Source organism: Quercus robur, chromosome 2 (assembly GCF_932294415.1).
Source record: "Quercus robur chromosome 2, dhQueRobu3.1, whole genome shotgun sequence".
Taxonomy (NCBI): domain Eukaryota; kingdom Viridiplantae; phylum Streptophyta; class Magnoliopsida; order Fagales; family Fagaceae; genus Quercus; species Quercus robur.
The window spans coordinates 3,374,134-3,398,703 of NC_065535.1; the positions used below are offsets into that span (position 1 = coordinate 3,374,134).

Below are 24,570 nucleotides of genomic sequence, written 5' to 3' on the forward strand. Positions count from 1 at the left end.
GTCCCAGCCAAATACTCAGTTTTTTCAAAAAACATTTTTTAACAGTTTTTATCAAACACTTAGTTTTTACAAAAAGTCTAGTTTCATACCGCACTTTTTAAAACTCCACTTTTTCAAAAAACCCTGTTTCAAAAAGCTGAACCAAACTCAGTCTTAGCCATAAATTTAGTGAAGTGATAATCCAATAGTCACTAGTGTCTTGGTGAGCACACATGAAAAAAAGAAGAAAATTAAATGTTATAAATTTAAAAGTGTACAAATTGTCATGTTATGTAAAATTTCAAATGGCTTAGTAATATCTATATTATTAGATTTATAAAATAAAATCTTAATTGAAATTATTATTTTTTAAATATATTATGTAATAAGAGAATGTGAGTAAATTTATATAAATTATATTTTTCATCATTTCACTTTTTTCTTTAAAAAAACAAAATAATTTTTTATTTCTCCACTTATCCCCACTCCCAATAAAAAAGAAAAGAAAAGAAAAAGTGTTGTTTGTGAACTTGAATAAACGACAAGTAAGACTTCAATAAACGGCCAGCGGCCGTGCTTAACATTGCCGTTTCAATTTAGGCGCTAGAATGAAAGTTTTATTTATTTATTTTTTTCTTACTCAGAGAAATAACAGAAGTGGAGTAAGTACACTGAGGCTTATTTAAAGAGCGAAACTGAAAAAAAATAAATAGGCAAGAAACAAAGAACGCAACCCAAAGATTCTTGATTCTTTTACTCTCACGCACAAAACCCCCAAATTTTCATCACAGCGATCAAAATGGCGAGCACTGAAGCTTTGATCAGTGACTCGTCGGCGACCGAGTCCGATATGGACGTAGACGACGACCCCGATTCCGCTCCTAACATCGATTCCGCTCCTTTCTCCGAAGGAGAGAAAGTCCTCGCTTTTCACAGCTCTCTCATTTACGAAGCCAAGGTAAAGATACAATAAAAAGAATGATTTTTCTTTGTTTTCGGATTTTTTTTATTGACTTTGCGTTGTTAATGCTGTTTTTGATTTTGCAAGGTGAGAAAAATTGAGTACCGGAACAGGGAGTGGAGGTTTTTCGTGCATTACCTTGTAAGTTCTTGATTTCTTTGCTATTATTTCATATTTTTAAATATAATTTATCGATGATTATAATTCTGTTATGGACTCATTGTGTGTGTCTATATATATATTGATAGAAACTTATTGTATGTTGATTGCGTTTGTATGTATGTACTTAGGCGGTGTTTGGTTAGACGGAAATTGATTTCCGGAAAATAATTTCAGCATATACGGGGTTGGGGGCGACGGAAAATATTGGTCAAAGTTTTTCGGTTGACCATAAAGCAGTGGTGGGTAAGGAAAATTTTGAGGGTGGTCATTAAAAAAACTTAAATTAAACAAAATTTGATAAAATAAAATTTGAATATATCGATATCACAAAAAAGTGCAAATACATAAATTTTTAAAATTTTATTTTACGAGTTTTCATATTTTGAAATTAATGTATAATAGTTTCGTTATCAATTCTATTAATTGTATCATTTTCAATGTATACAACCAAATAATCATTAAACTACTGATATCCCATCCAATTACAAACATCTTGCCTAATAATAAGTAACAATATAAACAAAATACATCATCTTTTTATTTTTTTATTTTTATTTTTATTTATGATCTATTCCAACCAATTTTTGTATTCTTTAAACTAATTAGTATTAAATAAACACGATGCTCCACTAATTTCATTTTTAGGGAAATCATGGCCAAGAAGTTGACAAAAACCTCTTTGTAAATATGCTCTTCTTATTTCAACCTGATCATTAGGATGAAAAGATGAGACATTTTCTCATAGCCTATGATCTACAAGAAAATTATTAAAGTCAATATGTATTTTCTTAGAATATTAATCTAGCAATACAAGTAATTTCCTTATAAGAAATTTGTTCATGGTGCAAAATAATAAATGGTAAAATATAAGTTCATTCAATATATTCAATTTAGGCATTCAATTGTTATATTAATCATATTCAATAAAGTATTTAGGCATTACTTAATTTAGTGCATATGCGTATGTACAAAATATATCACATTAATCCAACAAATTCAGCTAAAGACTAAAATAATCACTAATAGACTAGCCGTTTGAAAAGGTGTCTTTTGAGAACACAATCTAAAAATCACAATTAAACATTTGATTTGGGCTAAATTGTATTTGTTTGGGCAATTTTTGAGAAGTATTACATTCACAACAATTTTATGATACTTTTACAACAAATCGTAGATGAGCAGTTTTTACTAATTCTAATTTGAACCTACCACAAATTTCACTTTTATATCCACCAATAACAGCCAGTAATAACTTAATTACTACTTAAGATTTATTTGTGAAATTGTTGTGAAAATGTTGTAAAAATTGCATTTTTTGAAATTCTTTAATTCAATCTTTAACTGACCAAAATTTGGAGTGATCAAATTTTATTTTTAATGGACTCAAATTTTTATTTAGGGTGTTCAAGTTTTTTTCAGGGTGGTCAAGATTTTTTTCTAGGGCGGTCAACAACCCATATCAATTTAAAATTAAAAAATTTTAAGGTATTATAAAAAAAAAAAAAAAAAAATTCAGGGTGGTCATGAAACCACCCTGAGTGACATGTAGAGCCACCAGTGCCATAAAGTAAAGACATTTACGAAAAAAATTGATTTATGCTTTCATTTTTTGTAAATCATTTTCCGCTTCACCTAAAACTTATCAGCGGAACCTCTGCCCCCACTAACGTTCCTGGTCTTCGGTGGCCAACCACTGCCACCACCACCGGTTCCGATCATAACTTTTTTATCTAAAATTTTCTTTTATTTATTTTTATTATATATGTGCTTCAGAGATGAGAGAATGTGAGATAGTAATATAAAATATTTTTTCCATAAGCATTTTTAGGAACGCAACCAAAGACTTAGAAAATAATTTATTTTTCAAAAAATATTTTCCGTCCAACCAAACACAGCTTTAGTATCTATGTAGTTGTAATGTGGCTTTTATTTCATACTCTGACTTTGTTTCGAAAAAGGATATTGATGGTAATTTTTTTTTTTGATAGGCAAGGATATTGATGGTAATTAGATTGGACTAAATGGAATATCAAAGGAAATGCTAAGTAACAATTAAATCGATGAAAAATACTTAACCACGTAACAGCTAAGGAAATAATACGTTTTATGAATCAATGCAAATTAGTAACAACTACAATATTGAAATGTGTCTTGCATGTGTGTCTTACTTTGAGATAAGAATCGTCTATTTATACTTGCGTTCTTGACAATTATACTCGGTTATTGACTTATTGTTGCCACATGGAGCTACATCCTCAATTGTCTATGACTCTTATCAATAAATCTCCAGGCGTTATCTTGTTATTTAAATCTTTCTAACAGTAGCAATCTTCATGAATCATGCTCTAGTTCTGTTTTCGAATCCTGATGTTTCCACTTCATCTCCATGTTTTAAATGTGCCATGCTAGGTTTCAGGCCCTTTATGCGTGTCATTTCCCTGCAATGTCACTTGTCCTTCTATGGTGAACTTGTTTTAGAATTATTAATTAATTATATTCCTAACAGCATGCTCGCTTTCTCTTGTGCAGGGCTGGAGCAAAAAGTGAGTACAATGCTCCTTAAAGTACCTGATGTCTAATTTATTAAGTAGAAAAAAAATGTACCTGACATCCTAAAATTTCTGAATTCTGATTTAATGTTCTAATGTGCTGGCAGTTGGTAGTTGAAACTGGAGGTGTAGGTGTTGTTTTTATTTTTTTACAAATATAGATTTTATGTTTTACATCACAGATAATGGTTCAACACTTCTTTCTCATTCCGATCTTTTAGATACCTTTTTTTTTTTAAATTAAAAAAAAAAAAAATTTTTCTAAAATAACATTGCTCATTTTTTACCTCCAAATAATTTTATAATAAGTATTTTACCTCACAGATAACAGATCTAGCACTTCTGCATTTTTCATTTTGGGTGCAATGGTCTTTATCTCCAATCACAATATGCAACCATCCATATGTTTTTGTTGATTCTTTTAGAAATTTTCATTTAAAAAAAAAAAATCTGTTCAATGTTCAAGTAGCCAGACAGAGAGTTGCAAATTTTCCATCTGCAATTTTTTTTAAGTTAAATAAGACTATCTTGAAAGCCTTACCAGGAAACCAAGCATTTTAATGGGGATGTGTATATTTGTGCATTCAAATGATGAAAAGTTTTTGTATAATCTGAAAGTTTTGCATTTGTACCCTTTGTTGCAGCACACCGGTCATTCAAAGTTTACTTCTAAGATTGGCGAGACCTCAAGATGTTTTTGTGACTTTCATTTGAATCACATTATGGCCCTGTTCTTGAATTTTTATGGTGATCTTGATTTCTTTTATTGTTTGGCATATGTATTAGACCATGGAATATATTATTACTAGAGCTTTTGAATATGTTTACTTTAGAAATATACTCTATTTAGAGGGAGAGAGGACAGAGGTTTTATGAGAGATGGAAAATGTACTTAAGCTTCTCCAAATTTTTGTGGCTTACCTTGTGCTTATGATCTCCTGGGAAGTCTTAAATTTTTTAGGCTTTGTTTTTCAACAGCTGGGATGAATGGGTAGGCTTGGATCGCTTGTTGAAGTTCACTGAGGAAAATGTGCAGAAGCAGCAGGCCCTTGTCCAGAAGCAGAGCATAGACAAGAATACAAAGCAAGTGCGAGCGTCACAGATTATACCAAAAAGCCCCAACAGTTAGATTTACTCTCTTGCTCATTGCTTACTATTTTAACTCGAATATCGATATTTTTTGTTCTTCCCTTTAGGTCTCCACATTGATTGTGGCCCCTGGCATGGAGCTCAGGTGGTAATGGAAAGAAAATTTTTTATATATTGGATTATGTTGGGATTGGAAACCTATAATTATGGAAGTGCTATAAGAATTTCTGTGACTCTTTCATATTAAGACAACTTTAGTGCAGCGGGAAAGGCAAAGAGTTGTTAGAATTGCTAAATATTAAATGTTTTTTGTTGGATGTGATGATTTTCCCCCAAGTGAAACATGATGAATTAATATACTGTGGCTTTAAGGGGATTAGCTGATATTAATTAAAAGCAATGAGCTCTACTTCAAATGGCACCTTCTCGCTCCATAAGAAAGGGTGGAGGGTAAGGTTGTGGGTTTGAAACCCATTGGGTGCTTGGACTGAGAAGGGGGGTTCCACGGGAAGGGGATTGTAACATGAGAAAAGCAAGGAGATTTCTTAGGGTGATCCTTTTGGCGACGGATGCTCTATTACACTCATAGTCTGTGTGTAAACTTGTAAAAAAAATTCATACAAATCAATGGATCAGGCAGGGGTTGGCTTCCATCTTCTCTCCTTTAATCTTGGATAATGCACTCTCCATTTGTCACCCTCCAGTTTTTTGTATATCTGATAGTTCGCATAAGCAAGTTTATTATCTCAAGCATGCATGTAGCCATGAATATACATGTGCCTAGGAACCTTTTTTGTTAGAAGAAACATGATGATTGGGGGAAGAATGAGTATTTCAAAATAACAACCTCGTAATATAATCATTTTCTGAAGAAAAGAACATAAACAGAATCCACTGCCTTTTGACAATAATTTGCAGCTTGCCAGGCTCAGCTGCTGGTGTTTAACATAGGATACTGTCATTCTGATCATCTGATATATGGCATTGACTATTGATTTTTCTTAAGAGACTTCATTGATATTTGGAATATATATAGAAGCCCGTCTGTACACAAATTATTATTATTTTGCAATTTTTAATTTGTGGATGACACTTAACGCATATCAGTCAACAGGTACATCTGGTCTTATCTTTGAAAGAAAGGAAAAAAAAAAAAAACCCCCTTTTTGACTGCAATTTCCAAATATCTGGTATTTATTATTTAAAAAAGAAAGAAAGAGATATTGTTCTTTGCTCTTTTTCTGAGCTACTCTGGGAAATTGTATGCAGCAGCTAGAGCCAAGAAGCGAAAGAATGACGCCGCTAGTAAGGTATTGCCTAAAACACTTCCATTTTGCCCATGCATGATTATGTGCTTTTTGCATAAATCCTGATTAATTAAGATGCATCAGTTTGATAGTTCATTATCAGCCAGATGATTTTCTTTACTTCATTCAAGATCTTGTTAGCTTTTCCATTGTTAGTTTGGCTTCTTTTTCCCTTGATAATTAATTGTTAGTTTGCTATCTTTTTATTGAGTCAATTGTTTATGAACTGTTAGGAGAAAGGCATGATACCACTGGACAAGCTTGCGAATATCCAAATTCCACCACCACTAAAGAAGCAATTAGTTGATGATTGTGACTTTATTACTCATTTAGGCAAGGTACCATATCCTCTATGTTTTACTGTACATTTGAGATTTCTAGTCTTCAGATGATGCCTAATTTGGTGTTGGAACGTGGTTGCTGTAAAATGCTTCAGTAGACTTGCTAGAGTTAGTGAATTGATTCTTTTTTTTTTCTTTTTTCTTCCCTTTTCCCATGGTGTAATCAACCTCTATATCTTAGCCACTGACCTAATTTTGTAGGATTTTTATTTACAGCTAGGAACATGCCTCGGCATGCATTCAGTGCATTTGTTAATTCCTACTTTGAATATTAAAGAAACTCATGTACATAGTTGATCCCTTTTTTATCATTGATAACCAACTACCTGGTAACTAATGTAACTACCTGTTAGAATGACACAACTATTGGAATTCTAACTAGGATATAAAGGAGTCACAGGACTGATTTTCATTGTCATTGTTCTAGCCATATCTGCTTTATCAACTAAAGGTTTTTCTTAATAATCTTTCTTGGTTCTTACATGGTTACATCACTGCTATTGGGGATTTATGGAAGAAAACTTTTTTACATGGTTTGAGCATATTTTGCATTATCAAGTGCATTTCATTCTTAATTGTGTTACATGTTTGTTGTGTGGTTTCATGACCAAGGATTTATGGATGAACATTCTATTTTTTTGATAAGTATGGATGAACATTTTATAATATGAAATACCATATGTATGCAATGAGTTTCTAATATCAATCATTAATTAAGCAACTAAATATATTGCAAATGACTAACTAAGCATTACCAGTTAATCATTATTTTAATTTCTAGTTTATTTTTGTATATTTTGGTTTTTTATTTTTTTTAATGTATTTATCACTTGTAAAAGATTTTGGTTTATGTTCATGTTCTCTCTTGCAGCTTGTTAAACTTCCACGTGCCCCAAATGTTGATGAAATATTGAAGAAGTATCTTGGTTACAGGATGAAGAAGGATAACTCGTAAGTTCATTCCTTGTTTTTTTGGCCACTTCTCAGTCTTTTACTTTTTGGCTTGCTAAATTTCAAGCCTTTCTTATATAGTGGACCATAATTTACAGAATTTATTTTGTCGTAATGTTTACTTGGCACCTATTTCTTTACCTGTAATATACTACACTAGTTTTTTTTTTTTTTTTTGGCTGGTTTTTAACAAAATGCATCATCAAGTGACTTATTCTTTAAAATAAGTGGTTTTTGATTTTTGTATGGCTTCTTTTTATAGAACTAGCTTTTGAAGACTCAACCCAACTAAGCCTTAATTTAAATCAAATTGGGGTTGGCTATGAACCTCTTCAACTAATCAGGGTGTTGATCACATGTATTGTTTTCTGCCATACTGTAGATTCTTTGTCACCTCCCAGTTTAATAGTATTTCTTCACTATTTATACCTGTGCTATTTTATCCTCCCTCTACTTAATTTTCACTCCATCAAAATGAATTAAACATTCCTTTTAACATGTGCATTAATCAGTCTTACGCACATGGCCAAACCATTGTTATCTACTATTTTGCATATTAGTCATCTTTACATTTGAATGGATGGCATCATTCTTTATCTTATATTTCCTAGTATTTCTGCTTATCCATCTCAGCATTCTAATTTCAACTACACTCATGTATGAATAGGTTGCTTTTTAACTGTCCAACAATTTGTAGCATAGACCATAGTGAGTTTTATAGCAATCTTATAGCCCTTCAGCTGATACAGTATTCCCGATATACTTCTCTCTCCTTCACCCCGTTCTTATTCAATGACCCAAATCCTCCTCAGTCATCCCATCCTTACAAATTATTGAACCAAGATATTGAAATGGTCAGTCTTCTAACCAATTTAATCTTATAAGAAAATTTTAAAATAAAATTCAATAATTGTTCATTTAGTAATCATTTAGATTAGAGTGTTTAAAGAGGGGATGTACATTGATATAGTCTGCATTACTGTATCTAGTTCTGAAGGCCAGAGAAATATGAAAAAGAGCACCTTGGTGTAAATGCCCTCAAGTGTTAAACTTACTATTGATGCATCTTCAACTTCTGTATTTAGACATTACTTTCCTATGTAATTTTTGTTGTGTGTGAAGTTCTTTTAGTATCATGTTTTCGGAATTGATGCATTCGTGTCTTGGTAATTACCTATTGTTAGTGTTCTGGTGTTCATGTTTTTGTGTGTTGTCATTGTTCTTTCTCTGTAACGTAATTAAATGGATATAGGATAGCTGATTCAGTGGGAGAAATTCTGAAAGGTTTACGTTGTTACTTTGACAAAGCATTGCCAGCAATACTTCTATATAAAAGTGAGCGTCGGCAATATAAAGAAGCAATTTCAGTTGATGTCTCTCCTTCAACTGTATATGGTGCTGAACATCTATTGCGCCTCTTTGGTATGTTTATCCTTTTATGCTAGAAGTCAATTATTTTCTTGGGAAAATTTGTTACGTTTTCTGTGTTTTAAATAGCAATAATCTTGATTTATTATAATTTAAATAAATTAATCAACAGATGTTGTGTCTCTTTTGTGAAGTTTGATTTGTAGGATGATTCTAGTTTTTTTTACCTTAAATATATTTATGCTTATTGTTTTAATAACCAGCCATATCATAATTATGTAGGATGTGGAAGTTTCGACATTTATCAAACATGTTGAGGGCAATAGGGCTGGCTAGATGAGTAATTCTTCCTGCCATGCCCCTATCAAAATTGACTGGCTGGCAGAGTTCTACTTCTACCAGGATAAATTTTTTAGACAACTGTCGGGTCTGTATATCTTCTACTAAAGCTAAACTTTATATATATCAGGGGTCCTCTATAAATAAAATGATGCAGCACAAAATTCTTAAAGGGAACTGAGAATAAACAAATGAATAGAAAAATAAAAATAAGGATAAAATACACACACCACCCCTGTGGTATACCCTTAAAACATGAAAAACTATATTATTTTTACCTATCCAAAAAAAAAAAAAAAATGAAACTATTCTATGGTTTATTTTGTAACACTTTTTTTTTTTGATAAGTACAGGAAATTTTATTCAAGAACTTAATAATGAGTCACCCGAGTATATAGGAAGTATACAGTCGGGGACCAACATAATCAAATACATAAATTACAAGCATCTATCAAATCATAGACCGAAGAAATAGAATGACTTCCTACGGTAGACATTCAGTCCGATAAAGTTTTAAAGAAGAAAAGTTTTAAATCAGCTATAGTCCTTCCAGAATCTTCAAAACACCGGTTGTTTTTCTCCTGCCAAATGCACCACATCAAACAATGAGGGATAGCTATCCAAATAACACCATTACGATGATGACCAAAATTTCCTTGCCAACAAGCAAGGAGCTCAACTACAGTCTTTGGCATTGCCTAGTAGATACCAAACAAGGTGAACACCATAGACCACAACTCATAAACAATAGGACAATGTAGTAAAAGATGGTCTACAGATTCTCCATTATTTTTGCACATATAACACCAATCAAGAATCAACACCTTCTTCTTACGTAAATTATCAATAGTCAAGATCGTTCCTAAATCTGTAGTCCAGACAAAAAATGCAACTCTGGAAGGAATCTTTTGCTTCCAAATACTTCTCCAAGGGAAGGATTGAGTACATACATCCAATAAAGCCTGATAGTAACTGCTTACCTCAAAACCCTTGCTCTTAGCAGTTGTCCAACACATCTTATCCTCACCAATACCTCTCAATGAGACTCCATATATAACATTCCAAAAAATAGACAAAGAATCTGATTCCCTATCATGAATTTCTTGTAGGAATTCTAAGTCCCAAAAAATAATCCCGTTGGGAAACTGCATGAGATCAGCCACATAAGCCTCCTTATCATTACTAATTTTGAATAAATCTGGAAAACACATACTCAAATGATTATCCCCACACTAGACATCATGCCAAAATTTCACTCTAGTCCCATCTCCAATCTGAAATTGAATGTAGCGAGAAAAAGTAGACCAACCACTACTGATAGTTTTCCATAAACTCACCCCATAGGAGCTTGGAACAGAATTAGAGCACCAATATCCCGCCTCAGCTCCATATTTAGCCCTTATAACCCTTCTCCATAGCACTTCTCTCTCATACCCAAATCTTTACAACCATTTTCCCAATAATGCTACATTAAAGTATCTCAAGTTTCGAATTGCTAGACCCCCAGACTGGATAGGAGAGCATACCTTGGATCAATTCACCAAGTGACGTTTAGAAACATCTCCCAGACCACCCCAAAGAAAATTTCGTTGAAGTTACCTTCCTTGTGGTTTGCTTTATGAGGCATTTTTGCTAATTTAATGAAATTTGATGATATTACCAGTGCCAACAACACCCATTGGAAAATGAACTTAGGAATCAGCACTATGCCATTGGAAAATTGCAATAGAAATTTTAAATCAAGCTTGTTTCCATTGGAGTATAATAGCTAATTATATAGGCTACTGGGATTCAACCTTAATTCTTAACTGACTTGGGCCAAGGTCCAATTATTGAATTCATAAATAACCTTTACTCTAGGAAATGAAGTAAAATGCCAATAACTTAATAAACAAATATGACCTAAAATAAAATCCAATGGACCAATAGTAAAAATAAAATTGACTTCTAAAAATGAATAGAACTACATTAAATAAAATTGTTTTTGTGCTCCCTGCATCATAAAATATGCTAGGAGACCACGAGTTATGGAAAATGGAAATTACTGTATACATTTGTTAATCTATGCTAGTACATTTTCTGGTAGTCTATGGTAGCGCTTGTCCAATAGTCATCAATTGCATTGAGCTGATCTTGAAACAGTCCCAAAAATCCTTCCTGACTTTTATCAAAATTTTAATTCATTTAGTTTTGAGTGGTTTATGTGTAGATTTGTTTCTGTTCTCAGTTTAAAACTATTTTTGTATCTAATGCTAAAACAAGGAAGATGTGGGAAATGTTTGGTAGATTTACCCTTATTAGCTTAATTATGAGTTTGTGTAGTGAATTGCATCATTTGTTATCTTACAAGATCTCATATTACCGAAGTCCTAGCTAATCAATGTTTCTATGCAAGTTATTAAATATTCTTAAATGTTATAACATTTAAATGTAATTACAATGGAAATTATTTTTAACTACATTTTTTTTAATTAATATTTATAACTAGTTTAATTTGGTAATTTGAGGAAGTAGCCTTGTTTAATAAATTTTTTCTTACTTACCAAAAAGAAGAAGATATGGTGCCAGCTAAATCTAGGATATGCAGTTTTGGACTTGTCTATTACTACTTACAAAAACTTGTCTATTGCTGATTTTAAATGCGTAGCTTGAGATATAAAAGATGTCAACTCATATGATATCAAACTGATTTTTTCTTTCTCAAAAATTAGTTAAAAATGGAAAAGGATATATTGGCTGATGATTGATCTCCAAGATATATGTGTATGTTTTATATTGATTTTGGACAACTAAGACATTTTGAATATTTATTATATTGCCTAACAAATATTGTGGTGCTTGTTGGATTTGCAGAGTAATTGATGACTGTAAATGTGGATTGCTACTGTTGCTGGACATGTGCTGTTGTTTTTAATTGTGAATATTCCTAGACTAGAATTGCTTGATGTGGCATCTTTTGGCTTGTGTTTCCTTTTGGTGTTATAAAAAGTGCTAGTCATCTTTACTTCATTTTTATAATGTTATTCTTTTGGTATTTGCAGTTAAGTTGCCTGAGTTATTGTACTATGCTAACATCGAAGAGGAGACATTGATGGAGCTGCAGCAAGAATTAGTCGAGTTTCTCAAGTATAACTTCTTACCACCATTCTAACATGTGTCTGTGAGAAAAACACAATTGAGAGTATAAGAATACAATCTTTATAATTGCATAAGATGATTTATGCTACTTATAAAAAAACCAAAAAATATAAAAAACTGTGATGAATGGTGACATTTATGGAACAACTTGCACACTTAACTTTGCTTGCATTTTTTCTTGGAAGTTTGTGATGATTTGGCTGTCTGGAGCACCAAAAAATGTTAATTTAAATGAATATAAAGTGTCTTTAGAGTGAAGTGCGTTACTTTATTTATACTTCTAGGTTTTTGTTTAGGGGAAAAAGGTTTAGATAACTTGCCTCAAACATGTCATTTTATTGAAATTTTCAAGAATGACATTCCATCATCATTATAGTCATTCTGAGAGATTATACATCTTGTGATTCAGGTTCTTACAGAAGCATCGGAGTGCATTTTTCCTCTCAACTTACCATGTGCCAGAAGATATTGAAACCAGCACCAACAAGTAAGATGTCTAGGTCAAAGATGTATTTGCAACAAATTGAGTATAGAATACCATAGAACTAGCTAAAGCTTTAGGTTGATGTATAATCACCTTTTAGATTTGATATTTTCCTGGATTCCAAAATTTGAGAAACCAGATGTCTGTGTTTCATGTTATTAGTTTTGAAATGTCTTTGTAAACGAGGGTACATTGCGGGCAATGTATATGGGAGAAACATGCCGGACAGACATATTGCCCTGTAAAGGCCTGTAGTGTACCCCAGATATATGTCATTATCTAATAGCCCTGGATAGGAACAGTATGAACAATTGTAAATGGTGGAAATTTGGTGAATGGAAATGAGACTACCTGACAGAAGTGTGTATTAGGAAGTTGCATGTGATTTAAATTTTGCTTACAAAATGCTTTTTATTGTTGGAACTATGTTTAGCACTTTTAATGTTTACAAAAGTCAACCATCTCTATATTAATTTATCAAAGTTTGTAACAAGCCACTGAAAATATTAAATCAAATCAAACCAAAATTTTGATTGAGGCATAATATTTTTTTAAAAAAGGTATAGAATTACTACAAATTTCTAAACTAAAAATTCATAAATTGATATGACAATAAATTTGATTAATAGTACTACTTTGACAAGATAATAAATGTGTTTATATTTAAATTACTTTTTGTGGTTGGTGACATATTAATTTGTAAGATCTATGTAGGGAAATTTATAATATTTTTTGGGAAATAATTCTTACACAATTAGTTTTTAAAATGTTACTAGCAACAAATCACAATTTATAATTTTTAAGCAAATCAGATTTGCTGGTCACTAGCAACAAATCAAGACCAAGCTTGGGTTCACATGCTAATTAGATGCAAAATACCTAGAAAGAAAGAACTTTCCAAAAGCCATAAGATGTAAGCATTCATCCTGGTTGTGGAAAGGTATTTAGGTTTTGGTCCTAAAAATGCTTGTTTCCAAATTAATTCAGGTATGGATATCAACATTTAGGACTTATAGGCGGACACTTGGGTCCCTCTTTACCAAATTATACTTTTATTCCTCTCGGGGGCATGCCAAATGAAACTAGCTGAGTTGTTGACCTAAATTCCCAACTGAATTCAAATTGGGATTTAAATTTGCTCCTATTTATTTGATGATCATACTATTAAATGCATATGATATCACAACCATCATTACCAACCAATCACTCTCCAGATAAACTTCTTTGGACACCAGAAAAGCATGAAAATCTTAACATTAAATCTGCAGACCTTCTATATCTAAGAGATTTCAAGACCTAGCCAAATGAAATGGAAATATCTTTGGAAGTTCAAAATACACTACAGACTCAAACTTCTCCCCTAGAAAATACCCAACTAGTTCATTGAGGACCGTTTAATTTGCCACAACTTTTTTAACAATTTGACTTGATTGCACAAAACTTTTCATATGAACTCACTATATTTTTTTTCCCATATAATTCATAGTTAATTATCTCAAAATTGTGATTAAACTATAGCACAAAAATTGTGTTCCTAAACCCTCACGTGATACTGTGGAAAATGATTATGTAAAAGAGAATAATGGTTAGGCTAGAAAAACTGAGTCTTTTGGCTAAAAATTGCAAAAAATGGAGTTTATTGTTGTTATAGGTACTGTTCAAAGTTATTTGGCAAAATGAGGAGAGAGATTGAATTTCAGCAATGGTGTTGCCGAAATTGCAAGAAAAAGTACAATGTGTTAGGGAAGAGAGAAAATTGAATTTCGGTAATGAGATTACCGAAATTCTTGTCTTGCCTGCATTGCTCAAAATGGAAACCAATTGTGGCAATGGCATTGCCGAAAATGGGAGAAAAAAAAAAAAAAAAATTGTGGCAACTAAGTTGCCGAAAATGAAGGGGAAAAAAAAAAAAAAAAAAAAAGAGATGCTACGTCCCATTTTTCACAACAAATTACAGATGGTTAGTTATTATTGGTTCAAATTTGAATTTGACACTAAGATTACTTTTTTGCCCCAATAATAATAATCAGTAACAATTTGCCACTTAGGGCATGTTTGGTAGACTGTAATAGGTACTGTAATGTAATAATTATTCCAATGATTTAGTTATTCTTTAGTTTGGTTATGTTTTTATTACAAGGAATAGTCATTCCTTATGAATAGTTATTCTTCAAAATGGGGAATAACTATTCCTCTTTAAAATGTTGTATTAGCTATTCTTTAGTAAGTGTAATAATTTCAAAACTTAATATATTTCCAAATAAACAAACTTTCCATATAAATCTGACAATTATAAAAATAAAAAATCATAAAAAATAACATATATCTTTCTTAAATTTAAAAATAACAATTTTTAAGGAGATATAATTGTATGAGTAAGATATTTCCTAAAATAAATGTTAAGTTTCATTCTAATGTTTTTTTTTTTTTTTTTTTTTTATTTTTTATTTTTTTTTAAATTTTAAGAAACACATTCTAATGTTATAACTCACAACCAAACTAATGAATAAGTTTAGTTATTATATTACAATACAATTTATTACTAGTAATAAAGATTATAATTCCTGTCATAATCCTCATTCAGTGTACCAAATGTATCCTTAGGATTTGTTGTAAAAATGTTGTGAAAATGTTGTGAACGTATCATTTCTAAAAAAAAATTGTGTTGCTAAAATAGAGGAAAAAAAGTGGCAAATTGTTTTTTTTTCCCTCTATTTCGGCAATGCCATTGCCACAAAACAATTTGCCATTTTTTTTTCCTTCTCTTTTAGCACCACATTTTTTTTAGAAATGATACATCCATAACATTTTCACAACATTTTTACAACAAATTTTAAGTGACAAGTTGTTACTAATTGTTATTATTAGGGCAAAAAAGTAATCTTAGTGTTAGGTTCAAATTTGAACCAATAATAACTAACTACTTGTAATTTGTTGTGAAAAATGTTGTGCACTTAACATTTTTTTTCCCCCCTCCATTTTCGACAACTTAGTTGCCACAATTTTTTTTTCCTTCCATTTTTGGCAATGCAATTTTCTCTTTCCCCTAACACATTGTACTTTTTCTTGCAATTTTGGTAACATCGTTGTCGAAATTCATTCTCTTTCCTTATTTTGCCAAATAACTTTGAACAGTACCTATAACAATAATAAACTCCATTTTTTTGTAATTTTTAGTCAAAAGACTCAGCAAAACGAGTGATTTAAAAAAAGAAATTTTTTTTTTCCTATTCATTTTCGCTGTCTCAGTCAATGAAAAGGTGATCCATCCTTGACCCAAAAAAGTCTCTAGAATCTTTTTTTTTTTTGGGAGAATCAAAGTATCTAGAATCTGCTTGGCCATAATTTGAAAAATAATATAACCAAGAAAATTCCAATACCAATTTCTATAATTCCAGTTTCTCAAAAAAAAAAAAAAAAAAAAAAAATTTCCTATTCATTTTCGCTGGCTCAGTCAATGTAAAGGTGATCCATCCTTGACCCAAAAAAGTATCTAGAATCCTTCTTTTTTTTTTTTTTTTTTTTTTTTTGGAGAATCAAAGTATCTAGAATCTGCTTGGCCATAATTTGAAAAAGAATATAACCAAGAAAATTCCAATACTAATTTCTATAATTCCACTTTCTCAAAAAAAAAAAAAAAAAAAAAAAAATTTCTAGAACTCCAGTGAACCATAGATCAATTTAACAAAGTTTAACAAAACAAAAGTGCAAAAAATATAATTGAAGCATAATTAAAAACAATTGGTGTTCTAGTTTTAAGACAAAAAGTAATTATTAGAAGTGTACATCATTGAAATATCTCTAATAAAAAAAAAAAAAAAAAATCTAAAACTACTATAAACTTTATTATAAAAACTTATAATCTAATATGATAATAAATATGATTGTTACTACTTCAATAAGATAATATAAATAAAGTTACTCTTTTTAATTGGTAACCCATTAATTTATAAATTTTATATGATAAAATTTGTAATATTCTTTTATATATATATATATATATAAATAAAAGGGGCAAGCAACAGTCCTTATTTATAGCAACTATTCAAATAATTCTAGCAACTATTTGAATAATGCTAGCAACTAGTTTCTGTTCTCCTTTTCCTGTACGTCAAATGTAGTATTTCGTATACGCCAGGTCTCTCACACACCGGCGGGTTCCACAGCATGTGGAGCCTGCCTCTGTGTGAGATTCCTGGCATATACGCCGGGTACAAAAGATATATATATATATATATATATATATATATATATATATTTGATCCTTATATAAAGAGAAGCTCGTAAATCTTTGTTTCCCAAGCCCATCCCTTGTTTGAGCTTTCATAAAGTTCATGGCTAATATAATCTTGTTCTTCCTCTCTTTTGCATTATTTGCTCCACTCTCATGCTCAACATTTCATACTTTGAGTAAAGGTTCATCTCTCTCCAGTGAGAAACCAGAAGACGTTTTAACTTCACCAAATGACGTTTTCTCTGCTGGCTTTTACTCAGTTGGTGAAAATGCTTTCTGCTTTGCCATATGGTTCAGCAACTCACGCACCATAGTTTGGATGGCAAACCGTGACCAGCCAGTTAGTGGAAAGCGCTCAAAGCTCTCTCTCCTCAAAAATGGCAATTTAATCTTAACTGATGCTTGGGAGGTTCACCATTTGGACCACAAACACTTTCTCACTCTCCTTAGTACAATTATCTCTCTACAACACAGGTAATCTTGTCCTACGTAATATGGAAGGTGTTATTTTGTGGCAAAGCTTTGATTTTCCCACAGATACACTTCTTCCTGAACAACAACTCACTAAAAACACAAAGCTTGTCTCCTCAAGAAGCCAGACCAACTATTCCTCTGGCTTCTATCAGTTTTTCTTCGACAACGATAACATTCTTCGCCTTATTTTCAATGGTCATGATGTGTCCACTGTTTATTGGCCTTACCCGTGGCTTTTAAGCTGGGAGGCTGGAAGGTCCGCGTTTAACAGTAGTAGAAATGCAGTGCTTAATTCCTTAGGGAACTTCAGTTCATCTGACAATTTTACTTTTATGTCAGCCGACTATGGAATTGAGCTTCGTAGAAAATTAACACTTGGTTACGATGGTAATATTCGATTATATAGTTGGGGCTGGTCAGAGGAGGAGCAGACTCAAACTTGGGTTGTTTCATGGCAAGCCATTCAAAACCCTTGCACGATTCATGGTGTTTGTGGGGCCAATAGCCTTTGCAAGTATGTTGCTAGTTCTCACAGGAAATGCACTTGTCTTCCAGGGTACAAGATGAAAAATCAAACCGATTGGTCTTATGGGTGTGAACCTGAATTCGATCTCCTCCCTCGCAACAAAAATGAGTCTGCCTTTCTACTGCTATCCCATGTTGAATTCTATGGATATGATTTTGGGTCATTCCCCGGTTATACCCTTGATCAATGTACGGATTTATGCTTGCGATTACGCAATTGCGAAGGGTTCCAATATTACGGTTTTGATATTGGTAAAGGTTTTACAAGTTGTTTCCCAAAGACACTATTGCTAAATGGACATCGTTCCCCAGATTTCAAAGGAGTGGCCTATTTGAGACTACCAAAAAGGTATAACTTCTCCTACAACAATCCCGTAGAAGAATCCAGTTTAGATTGCTCAAGGGAGGGTACAACACAATTGGACAGAAAATATGTCAAAAACCATGAAAAGGGGTCGGTGAAATTCATGCTTTGGTTTGCATGTGGAGTGGGAGGACTTGAACTCACATGTATCTTTGTGGTGTGTTGTCTCCTGATCAAAACCAGGAAAAGCTCAGACGAGCAAGGGTATGCTCTTGCTGCCACAAGATTCAAAAAATTTACCTATTCTGAGCTAAAAAAGGCCACAAAGGGTTTTACTAAAGAGATCGGAAGAGGTGCCTGGGGAGCTGTATACAAAGGGGTATTGTCTGACAATAGAATTGCAGCAATTAAACGTCTCAATGAAGCCAACCAAGGAGAGGACGTATTCCTAGCAGAAGTAAGCATCATTGGGAGGCTTAACCACATGAACTTGATAGACATGTGGGGTTATTGTGCCGAAGGAAAGCGTAGGCTTTTGGTGTATGAGTATATGGAGCATGGTTCTTTGGCAAAAAATCTCTCTTCTAATGCACTTGATTGGAAGCAAAGGTTTAAAATTGCTCTTGGTATTGCAAAAGGTTTAGCTTATTTGCATGAAGAGTGCTTGGAGTGGGTTTTACATTGTGACATAAAGCCTCATAATATACTTCTAGACTTGAATTATGAACCAAAAGTGGCAGATTTTGGTCTATCTAAATTGCAAAACAGAGGTGCTCTTAACAATCCAAACTTTTCAAGGATGAGAGGAACCCGTGGTTACATGGCTCCAGAGTGGATCTTCAATCTGCCTATCACCTCCAAAGTGGATGTTTATAGCTATGGAATTGTTGTGTTGGAGATGGTGACTGGAAAGAGTACAATAACGGGTGTCCACACTACAGATGTTGGAGTTGAAGCTAAAAACGAAAAGCTGCCCACTTGGGTTAAGGGGAAAAAGAACGGAGAAGTTGCAACCACTTCTTGGATTGATGATATCATGGACCCCAAAATGGAAGGCATATATGACAAGGGTAAGATGGAGATCTTAGTTGAGATGGCTTTGCAGTGTTCAGAGGAAGACAAAGATGAAAGACCCACCATGAAACAAGTAGTTGAGAAGCTTCTTCACCTTGAAAATGATCTTCTCTAACATGGCATGATGGGTCACCTCATGTTCAGCATTTTTTTGATTCTCTCGTTAGTTTGTTCTCTTATTTAGTGCCTACATAGTATGTTTCGTGGGGCTGTCTTCTTTATTTCACCATGTAGCTTTTGTGGAACCCTAAGTTTTATGCAACTCTTCTATGTTATAATAGATATTTCCTTCATTTTGTTTGAATGCCATTACCACCAACATGTATAATGCATTTATTTATTTTATTGGGTAATTAATTATAGGTTTATGTTGTATTAACAATACAAGATTTACATTGTAATATTGTACATTTTTTGCAAGTGTACAATATCACAATGAGTTAGTCTATAATATAAAATTTACATTGCTAATATAGTGTAAACTAAAAGTTTTCATTATTTTATTATTAATTTCTCTAGAAAATAACTTGGGATATTATTCGCACAAAAATTATTCTAAACGTGGTTACAAATTTGTAGCCACATTTAATGTTCACTCTGGTAACCAAATAAAGCAAGTGGTTTTTCCCACAAAATCTTTCAATCTTAGTGAAAAATATGGATCTAAATTCACTTCATTTGCAACTGAAATTCATAAAAACTGTCGAGATCATGTCTTCTTGGGAAGCTTACGCTCTATAGAATCCCCAAATTGGGTGCCACTGCAAGTTGGCTAGTACAAAGTGAATTTTTATGTTGCCATAAGATCGAATCAAAACTTAGCGCAGTTGCAGTTTGTAGAGATGATACAAGTGAAATAATTTTTCATTCCGTCTTTCACTTGATCCTATACTTGGAGAAGCCCATGCATCTCGTCTAGTATTGACTATGGCTATGAAACACAAGGTAGCTAAACTTTGTGATTCAGGTTCTTACAAAAGCATCGGAGTGCATTTTTCCTCTCAACTTACCAAGTACCAGAAGATATTGAAAACAGCACCAAAAAGTAAGATGTGTTGGCAACAAATTGTGTACAGAATACTACAGAACTAGAGATTTAGGTTGATGTATAATCATCTATTAGATTTGATATTTTCCCGGATTCCAAAATTTGAGAAACCAGATGTCTTTGTTTCACGTTATTAGTTTTGAAATGTCTTTGTAAATGAGGGTACATTTCCTGCAATGTATATGGGAGAATTTGAGAAACCAGATGTCTGTGTTTCATGTCATTAGTTTTAAAACGTCTTTGTAAACGAGGGTACATTGCGCGGCAATGTATATTGGAGAAAAATGCCAGACAGACACATAGCCCTATAAAGGTCTGTAGTGTACCCCAGATATATGTCATCATCTAACAGCCCTGGATAGCAACAGTATGAACAATTGTACAAGGTTCAGAATTATACTTAGAGAATGATTACGTGGTTCAGAATTAATGGTTAGAGACTAGATTTCTATTTGTTTTGAGCTGTCAATGAATTTGTGATCCATCCTTGGTAAAAAAAAAAAGGCTTTACTTTGGAAAATATTATTACAAACAAAATTCCAATACCAATTTCGATCATTCTACTCAACCATGACTTGACCATCTCTATATTAATTTATCAAAGTTGTAAGAAGCCAATAACCATAAAAAAAAAAAAAAAAAAAAAAAAAAAAAAAAAAAAAAAAGAAGAAGAAGAAGAAGAAGAAAAGAAAAAGAAGAAGAGAAAGTAAAAACAACTACAAATTTTGTTATCAAAAGATTATAAATTGGTATGACAATATATATAATTGGTATTATTTAATAAGATAATATATACGTGTTTAAATTATTTATTGTAATTGAAGACACATTAATCTTAATCTGTACGATGTATTAATAAAAGAAAATGTGATGTTGATCTAGAGAAATAATGCTATTTGTAGGGGCACGATTTTTAACGACCCATGAATGACGTTGGGCTCGCATGTAAAGGGCCCCAACAATATGATTTGTAGAGAGTGGGCCTGAAAGGCATGACCTTGGGCACATGTGAGCGGTTTAGTCGTAGTTTCTACGGGAATTTATGTATGGACGGATTTGGCTTGACTAGCTAAGCCCTCCATTAGTATAGGATGTAAGACTTAAGCTTTTTTGGTTCCGCCCCCTTTGCTTTGTTTTCTTCTCCTTTTATACTAGTGTTCCTTTCCCCTTTTTGTGTCCACGTGTTAGTTTTACTTTTTGGGGTGCAGGCCTGTCCAGTCAACCCATACCCAGAGTGGTTCGGGGTTGCTGGAAAAGCATAAGGGCATGGTTTTGGGTATGGGCTTGTCAAATGCAGAATTCTGTATTACTGTGTTGGCGGCTTTTTTCCTTGCCCTGCCCCTGTACCGAGTTTGCCTCTTTTCTCCAGGTGTTTTGGGAGGTGCTGAGCATAAGGTCGTCCTCGGCCATGTCCTCGTGCCCTTCTTGGGCTTTCATTAGGCGTCCTCGGAAACAGCTCTCCTCGGCTTAGGCCTTAGGCCCAAACGTAGAGTGGGCTTGGGCCACAAATTATCAAGCCCCACAATAACCCCTCAAAATCCTGCTGCCCGACTTTAGTTGGGGAGGAGGGTTTTGATTATGTTTGGCCCACATCATGACTCGCTCAGATTCTGTACTTCATCGATGTCTGTGCCTTTCCATTTGCATAGAAGATGCACCGAATTATAAGAGGCGTCCCTTTAACTTTTAGTCACGCGGCGTTCTTTGATGCTACAGTGCTCGAGACGCGCTTTCAAGAGGATCTTTTAATTTTATGGTTGCAGACGGCGTTGGAGACCGAGCCAAGTCCTTCTTGTCCGTAGCGTTCCTTGGAACTCTGCGTAAATTAAATATCACCTCCTTGCCCTTTAAATAAGTAGGATATGAGGTTATTCCCCTTACATACAAACCCTTCGATTTTCTTCACAACCGTAATCCTTCAGCCAAAATCACAGTATCTATATCTAGTGCTTTCCACCCTTAGTGCAATATGCTTAAGGCACGTGTAAGGGTGAAGGGACTACACCCGCCACAGAGGCACCGGGTCCCTCCGAGACTCAAAGTGATGTGGTCTGGACAGGGTAGACACAGACTCAAGATGATATTCCATCTTGGTAAGGTGGGGATGGTATCTCTACCTCTTTTAGCCAAAATCCGAAGCAGGTACTGGTCGCGTTAGATTCCTGATGCGTCAGAAGTAAGGTTTTCCGCCATCAGCGCCGTCTGCTCTATCGCAGGCGTGGTTATACGGAGGCTCCTCAACTTCCGGCTCCCTGCTCCTTTTCTTCAACGGTGCTAGCTTGAAGTCAGGTTCCCTGCACCTTTTCTTCAATGGTGCAGGCCCGAAGTTGGGCTCTTTGGCTGCCTGAGTTATAGGTACGTAAAAGTGTTGAGGAATGGTTTCCTTAAACAACATCTTGGAACAGCAGCCTACCTCTCCTCTGCACTTCTTCTTCGGCTTTCTCTTCATTCCCTTGTATCTTTTCTTTTCGCTTAGGTAGTTAGTTTTAGTATAAGCTCATTCAAGCTTTTCATTGTACGCTATACTATTTCTTTGTCTTAATAAAAGATGAATTTATTTCTTTCTAAATACTTTTCCTTTCGGCAGCAATTACTTTGTGAACGGGTGTGTTATATATGTATTTTCCTTTAGTGATGCTTAGAGCAGGAAACCTTGAAACGGAACCTTACCAATCTGAATTTATCAACATTATCAAGTATAATAACGATAATTCCCAGTAAATTAAATTCATGAAACTAACCGAGATAACGGCTTAATGCTCCGTAATGCATGCGAGGCGACCGTCCGAGAACGATAAATACTAAATATACTCTTCGAGGGAGCTGCCGAGCAGTGAGGGGCTTTGGCCGTGTTTTGATAACACCTGACCCTATAACAGTTGCACCAATTCCCTTGGTATCGAGGATCCGAGGGTAGGTTGGGGATTTCAGTCGGTCTAGGAATTAACCCAACTATCAATGGGTAACTCTCATCTGGGGTAGACTCTTAGGGCCATATAACGTCCATGCTGTGTCCAAACCCTGCACTTTTCCTCTTAAGTAGTTGGTTTCCCCAGAGGCTTGAGTCCGAGGACCATACAAGACCTTGGTTCTGTCCAAAACTTGTAGTTTTTCTTTGAAGTAGTTGGTTTCCCTAGAGGCTTGAGTCCGAGGACCATACAAGGCCTTGGTTCTGTCCAAAACTTGTAGTTTTTCTTTGAAGTAGTTGGTTTCCCCAGAGGCTTGAGTCCGAGGACCATACAAGGCCTTGGTTCTATCCAAAACTTGTAGTTTTCCGTCTAAGTAGTTGGTTTCCCCAGAGGCTTGAGTCCGAGGACCATACAAGGCCTTGGTTCTGTCCAAAACTTGTAGCTTTTCTTTGAAGTAGTTGGTTTCCCTAGAGGCTTGAGTCCGAGGACCATACAAGGCCTTGGTTCTGTCCAAAACTTGTAGTTTTTCTTTGAAGTAGTTGGTTTCCCCAGAGGCTTGAGTCCGAGGACCATACAAGGCCTTGGTTCTGTCCAAAACTTGTAGTTTTTCGTCTAAGTAGTTGGTTTCCCCAGAGGCTTGAGTCCGAGGACCATACAAGGCCTTGGTTCTGTCCAAAACTTGTAATTTTTCTTTGAAGTAGTTGGTTTCCCCAGAGGCTTGAGTCCGAGGACCATACAAGACCTTGGTTCTGTCCAAAACTCAGTTTTCTCATCTATGGAGCCTTGGCTTTAGGGTAATTAGCTCCTCGGCCGAGCCCCTAGAACCATCTGCATGGCTGACGCTATAAAGCGTAGACCGTAGTCAAGAATCATAGCCCCTAATGGAGCTTTACGCTAGAACACCATAACCGGCTGTTAGAAATGACAAGGGAACTGTCTCGAACTATCGCCTATGCCAAGATACAAGCCCTTCCCCACAGACGGCGCCAATTGTAGGGGCACGATTTTTAACGACCCATGAACGACGTTGGGTTCGCATGTAAAGGGCCCCAACAATATGATTTGTAGAGAGTGGGCCTGAAAGGCATGACCTTGGGCACAGGTGAGCGGTTTAGTCGTAGTTCCTACGGGAATTTATGTATGGACGGATTTGGCTTGACTAGCTAAGCCCTCCATTAGTATAGGATGTAAGACTTAAGCTTTTTTGGTTCCGCCCCCTTTGCTTTGTTTTCTTCTCCTTTTATACTAGTGTTCCTTTCCCCTTTTTGTGTCTACGTGTTAGTTTTACTTTTTGGGGTGTAGGCCTGTCCAGTCAACCTATACCCAGAGTGGTT

The 24,570-nt window shown here is 34.2% G+C and overlaps 1 protein-coding gene and 1 pseudogene across 3 annotated transcripts; both read left to right on the plus strand.

The window, feature by feature from the left end:
• Positions 1 to 627: 627 nt before the first annotated feature.
• LOC126709809 (protein MRG2-like) lies at positions 628 to 13,028 on the plus strand. 3 transcript variants are annotated; one of them, XR_007649489.1, is made up of 11 exons: positions 628 to 937; positions 1,028 to 1,081; positions 3,632 to 3,645; positions 4,630 to 4,775; positions 6,010 to 6,050; positions 6,281 to 6,385; positions 7,260 to 7,339; positions 8,592 to 8,761; positions 8,990 to 9,134; positions 12,088 to 12,172; positions 12,594 to 12,649. XR_007649489.1 is itself a non-coding variant. In XM_050410161.1 (10 exons), exons 1-10 carry the CDS (start codon positions 779 to 781, stop codon positions 12,673 to 12,675), a joined length of 933 nt encoding a protein of 310 aa, XP_050266118.1. In that variant the 5' UTR covers positions 629 to 778; the 3' UTR covers positions 12,676 to 13,028. The 3 variants fall into 3 exon arrangements, 2 of the variants coding, with proteins under 2 accessions (XP_050266118.1, XP_050266110.1); XM_050410161.1 differs by lacking the exon at positions 8,990 to 9,134 and having other exon boundaries at positions 629 to 937; positions 6,013 to 6,050; positions 12,594 to 13,028; XM_050410153.1 differs by lacking the exon at positions 8,990 to 9,134 and having other exon boundaries at positions 631 to 937; positions 12,594 to 13,028.
• A 3,927-nt stretch (positions 13,029 to 16,955) lies between these two features.
• Positions 16,956 to 19,435, plus strand: LOC126709799 (putative receptor protein kinase ZmPK1; annotated as a pseudogene).
• Positions 19,436 to 24,570: the final 5,135 nt, after the last annotated feature.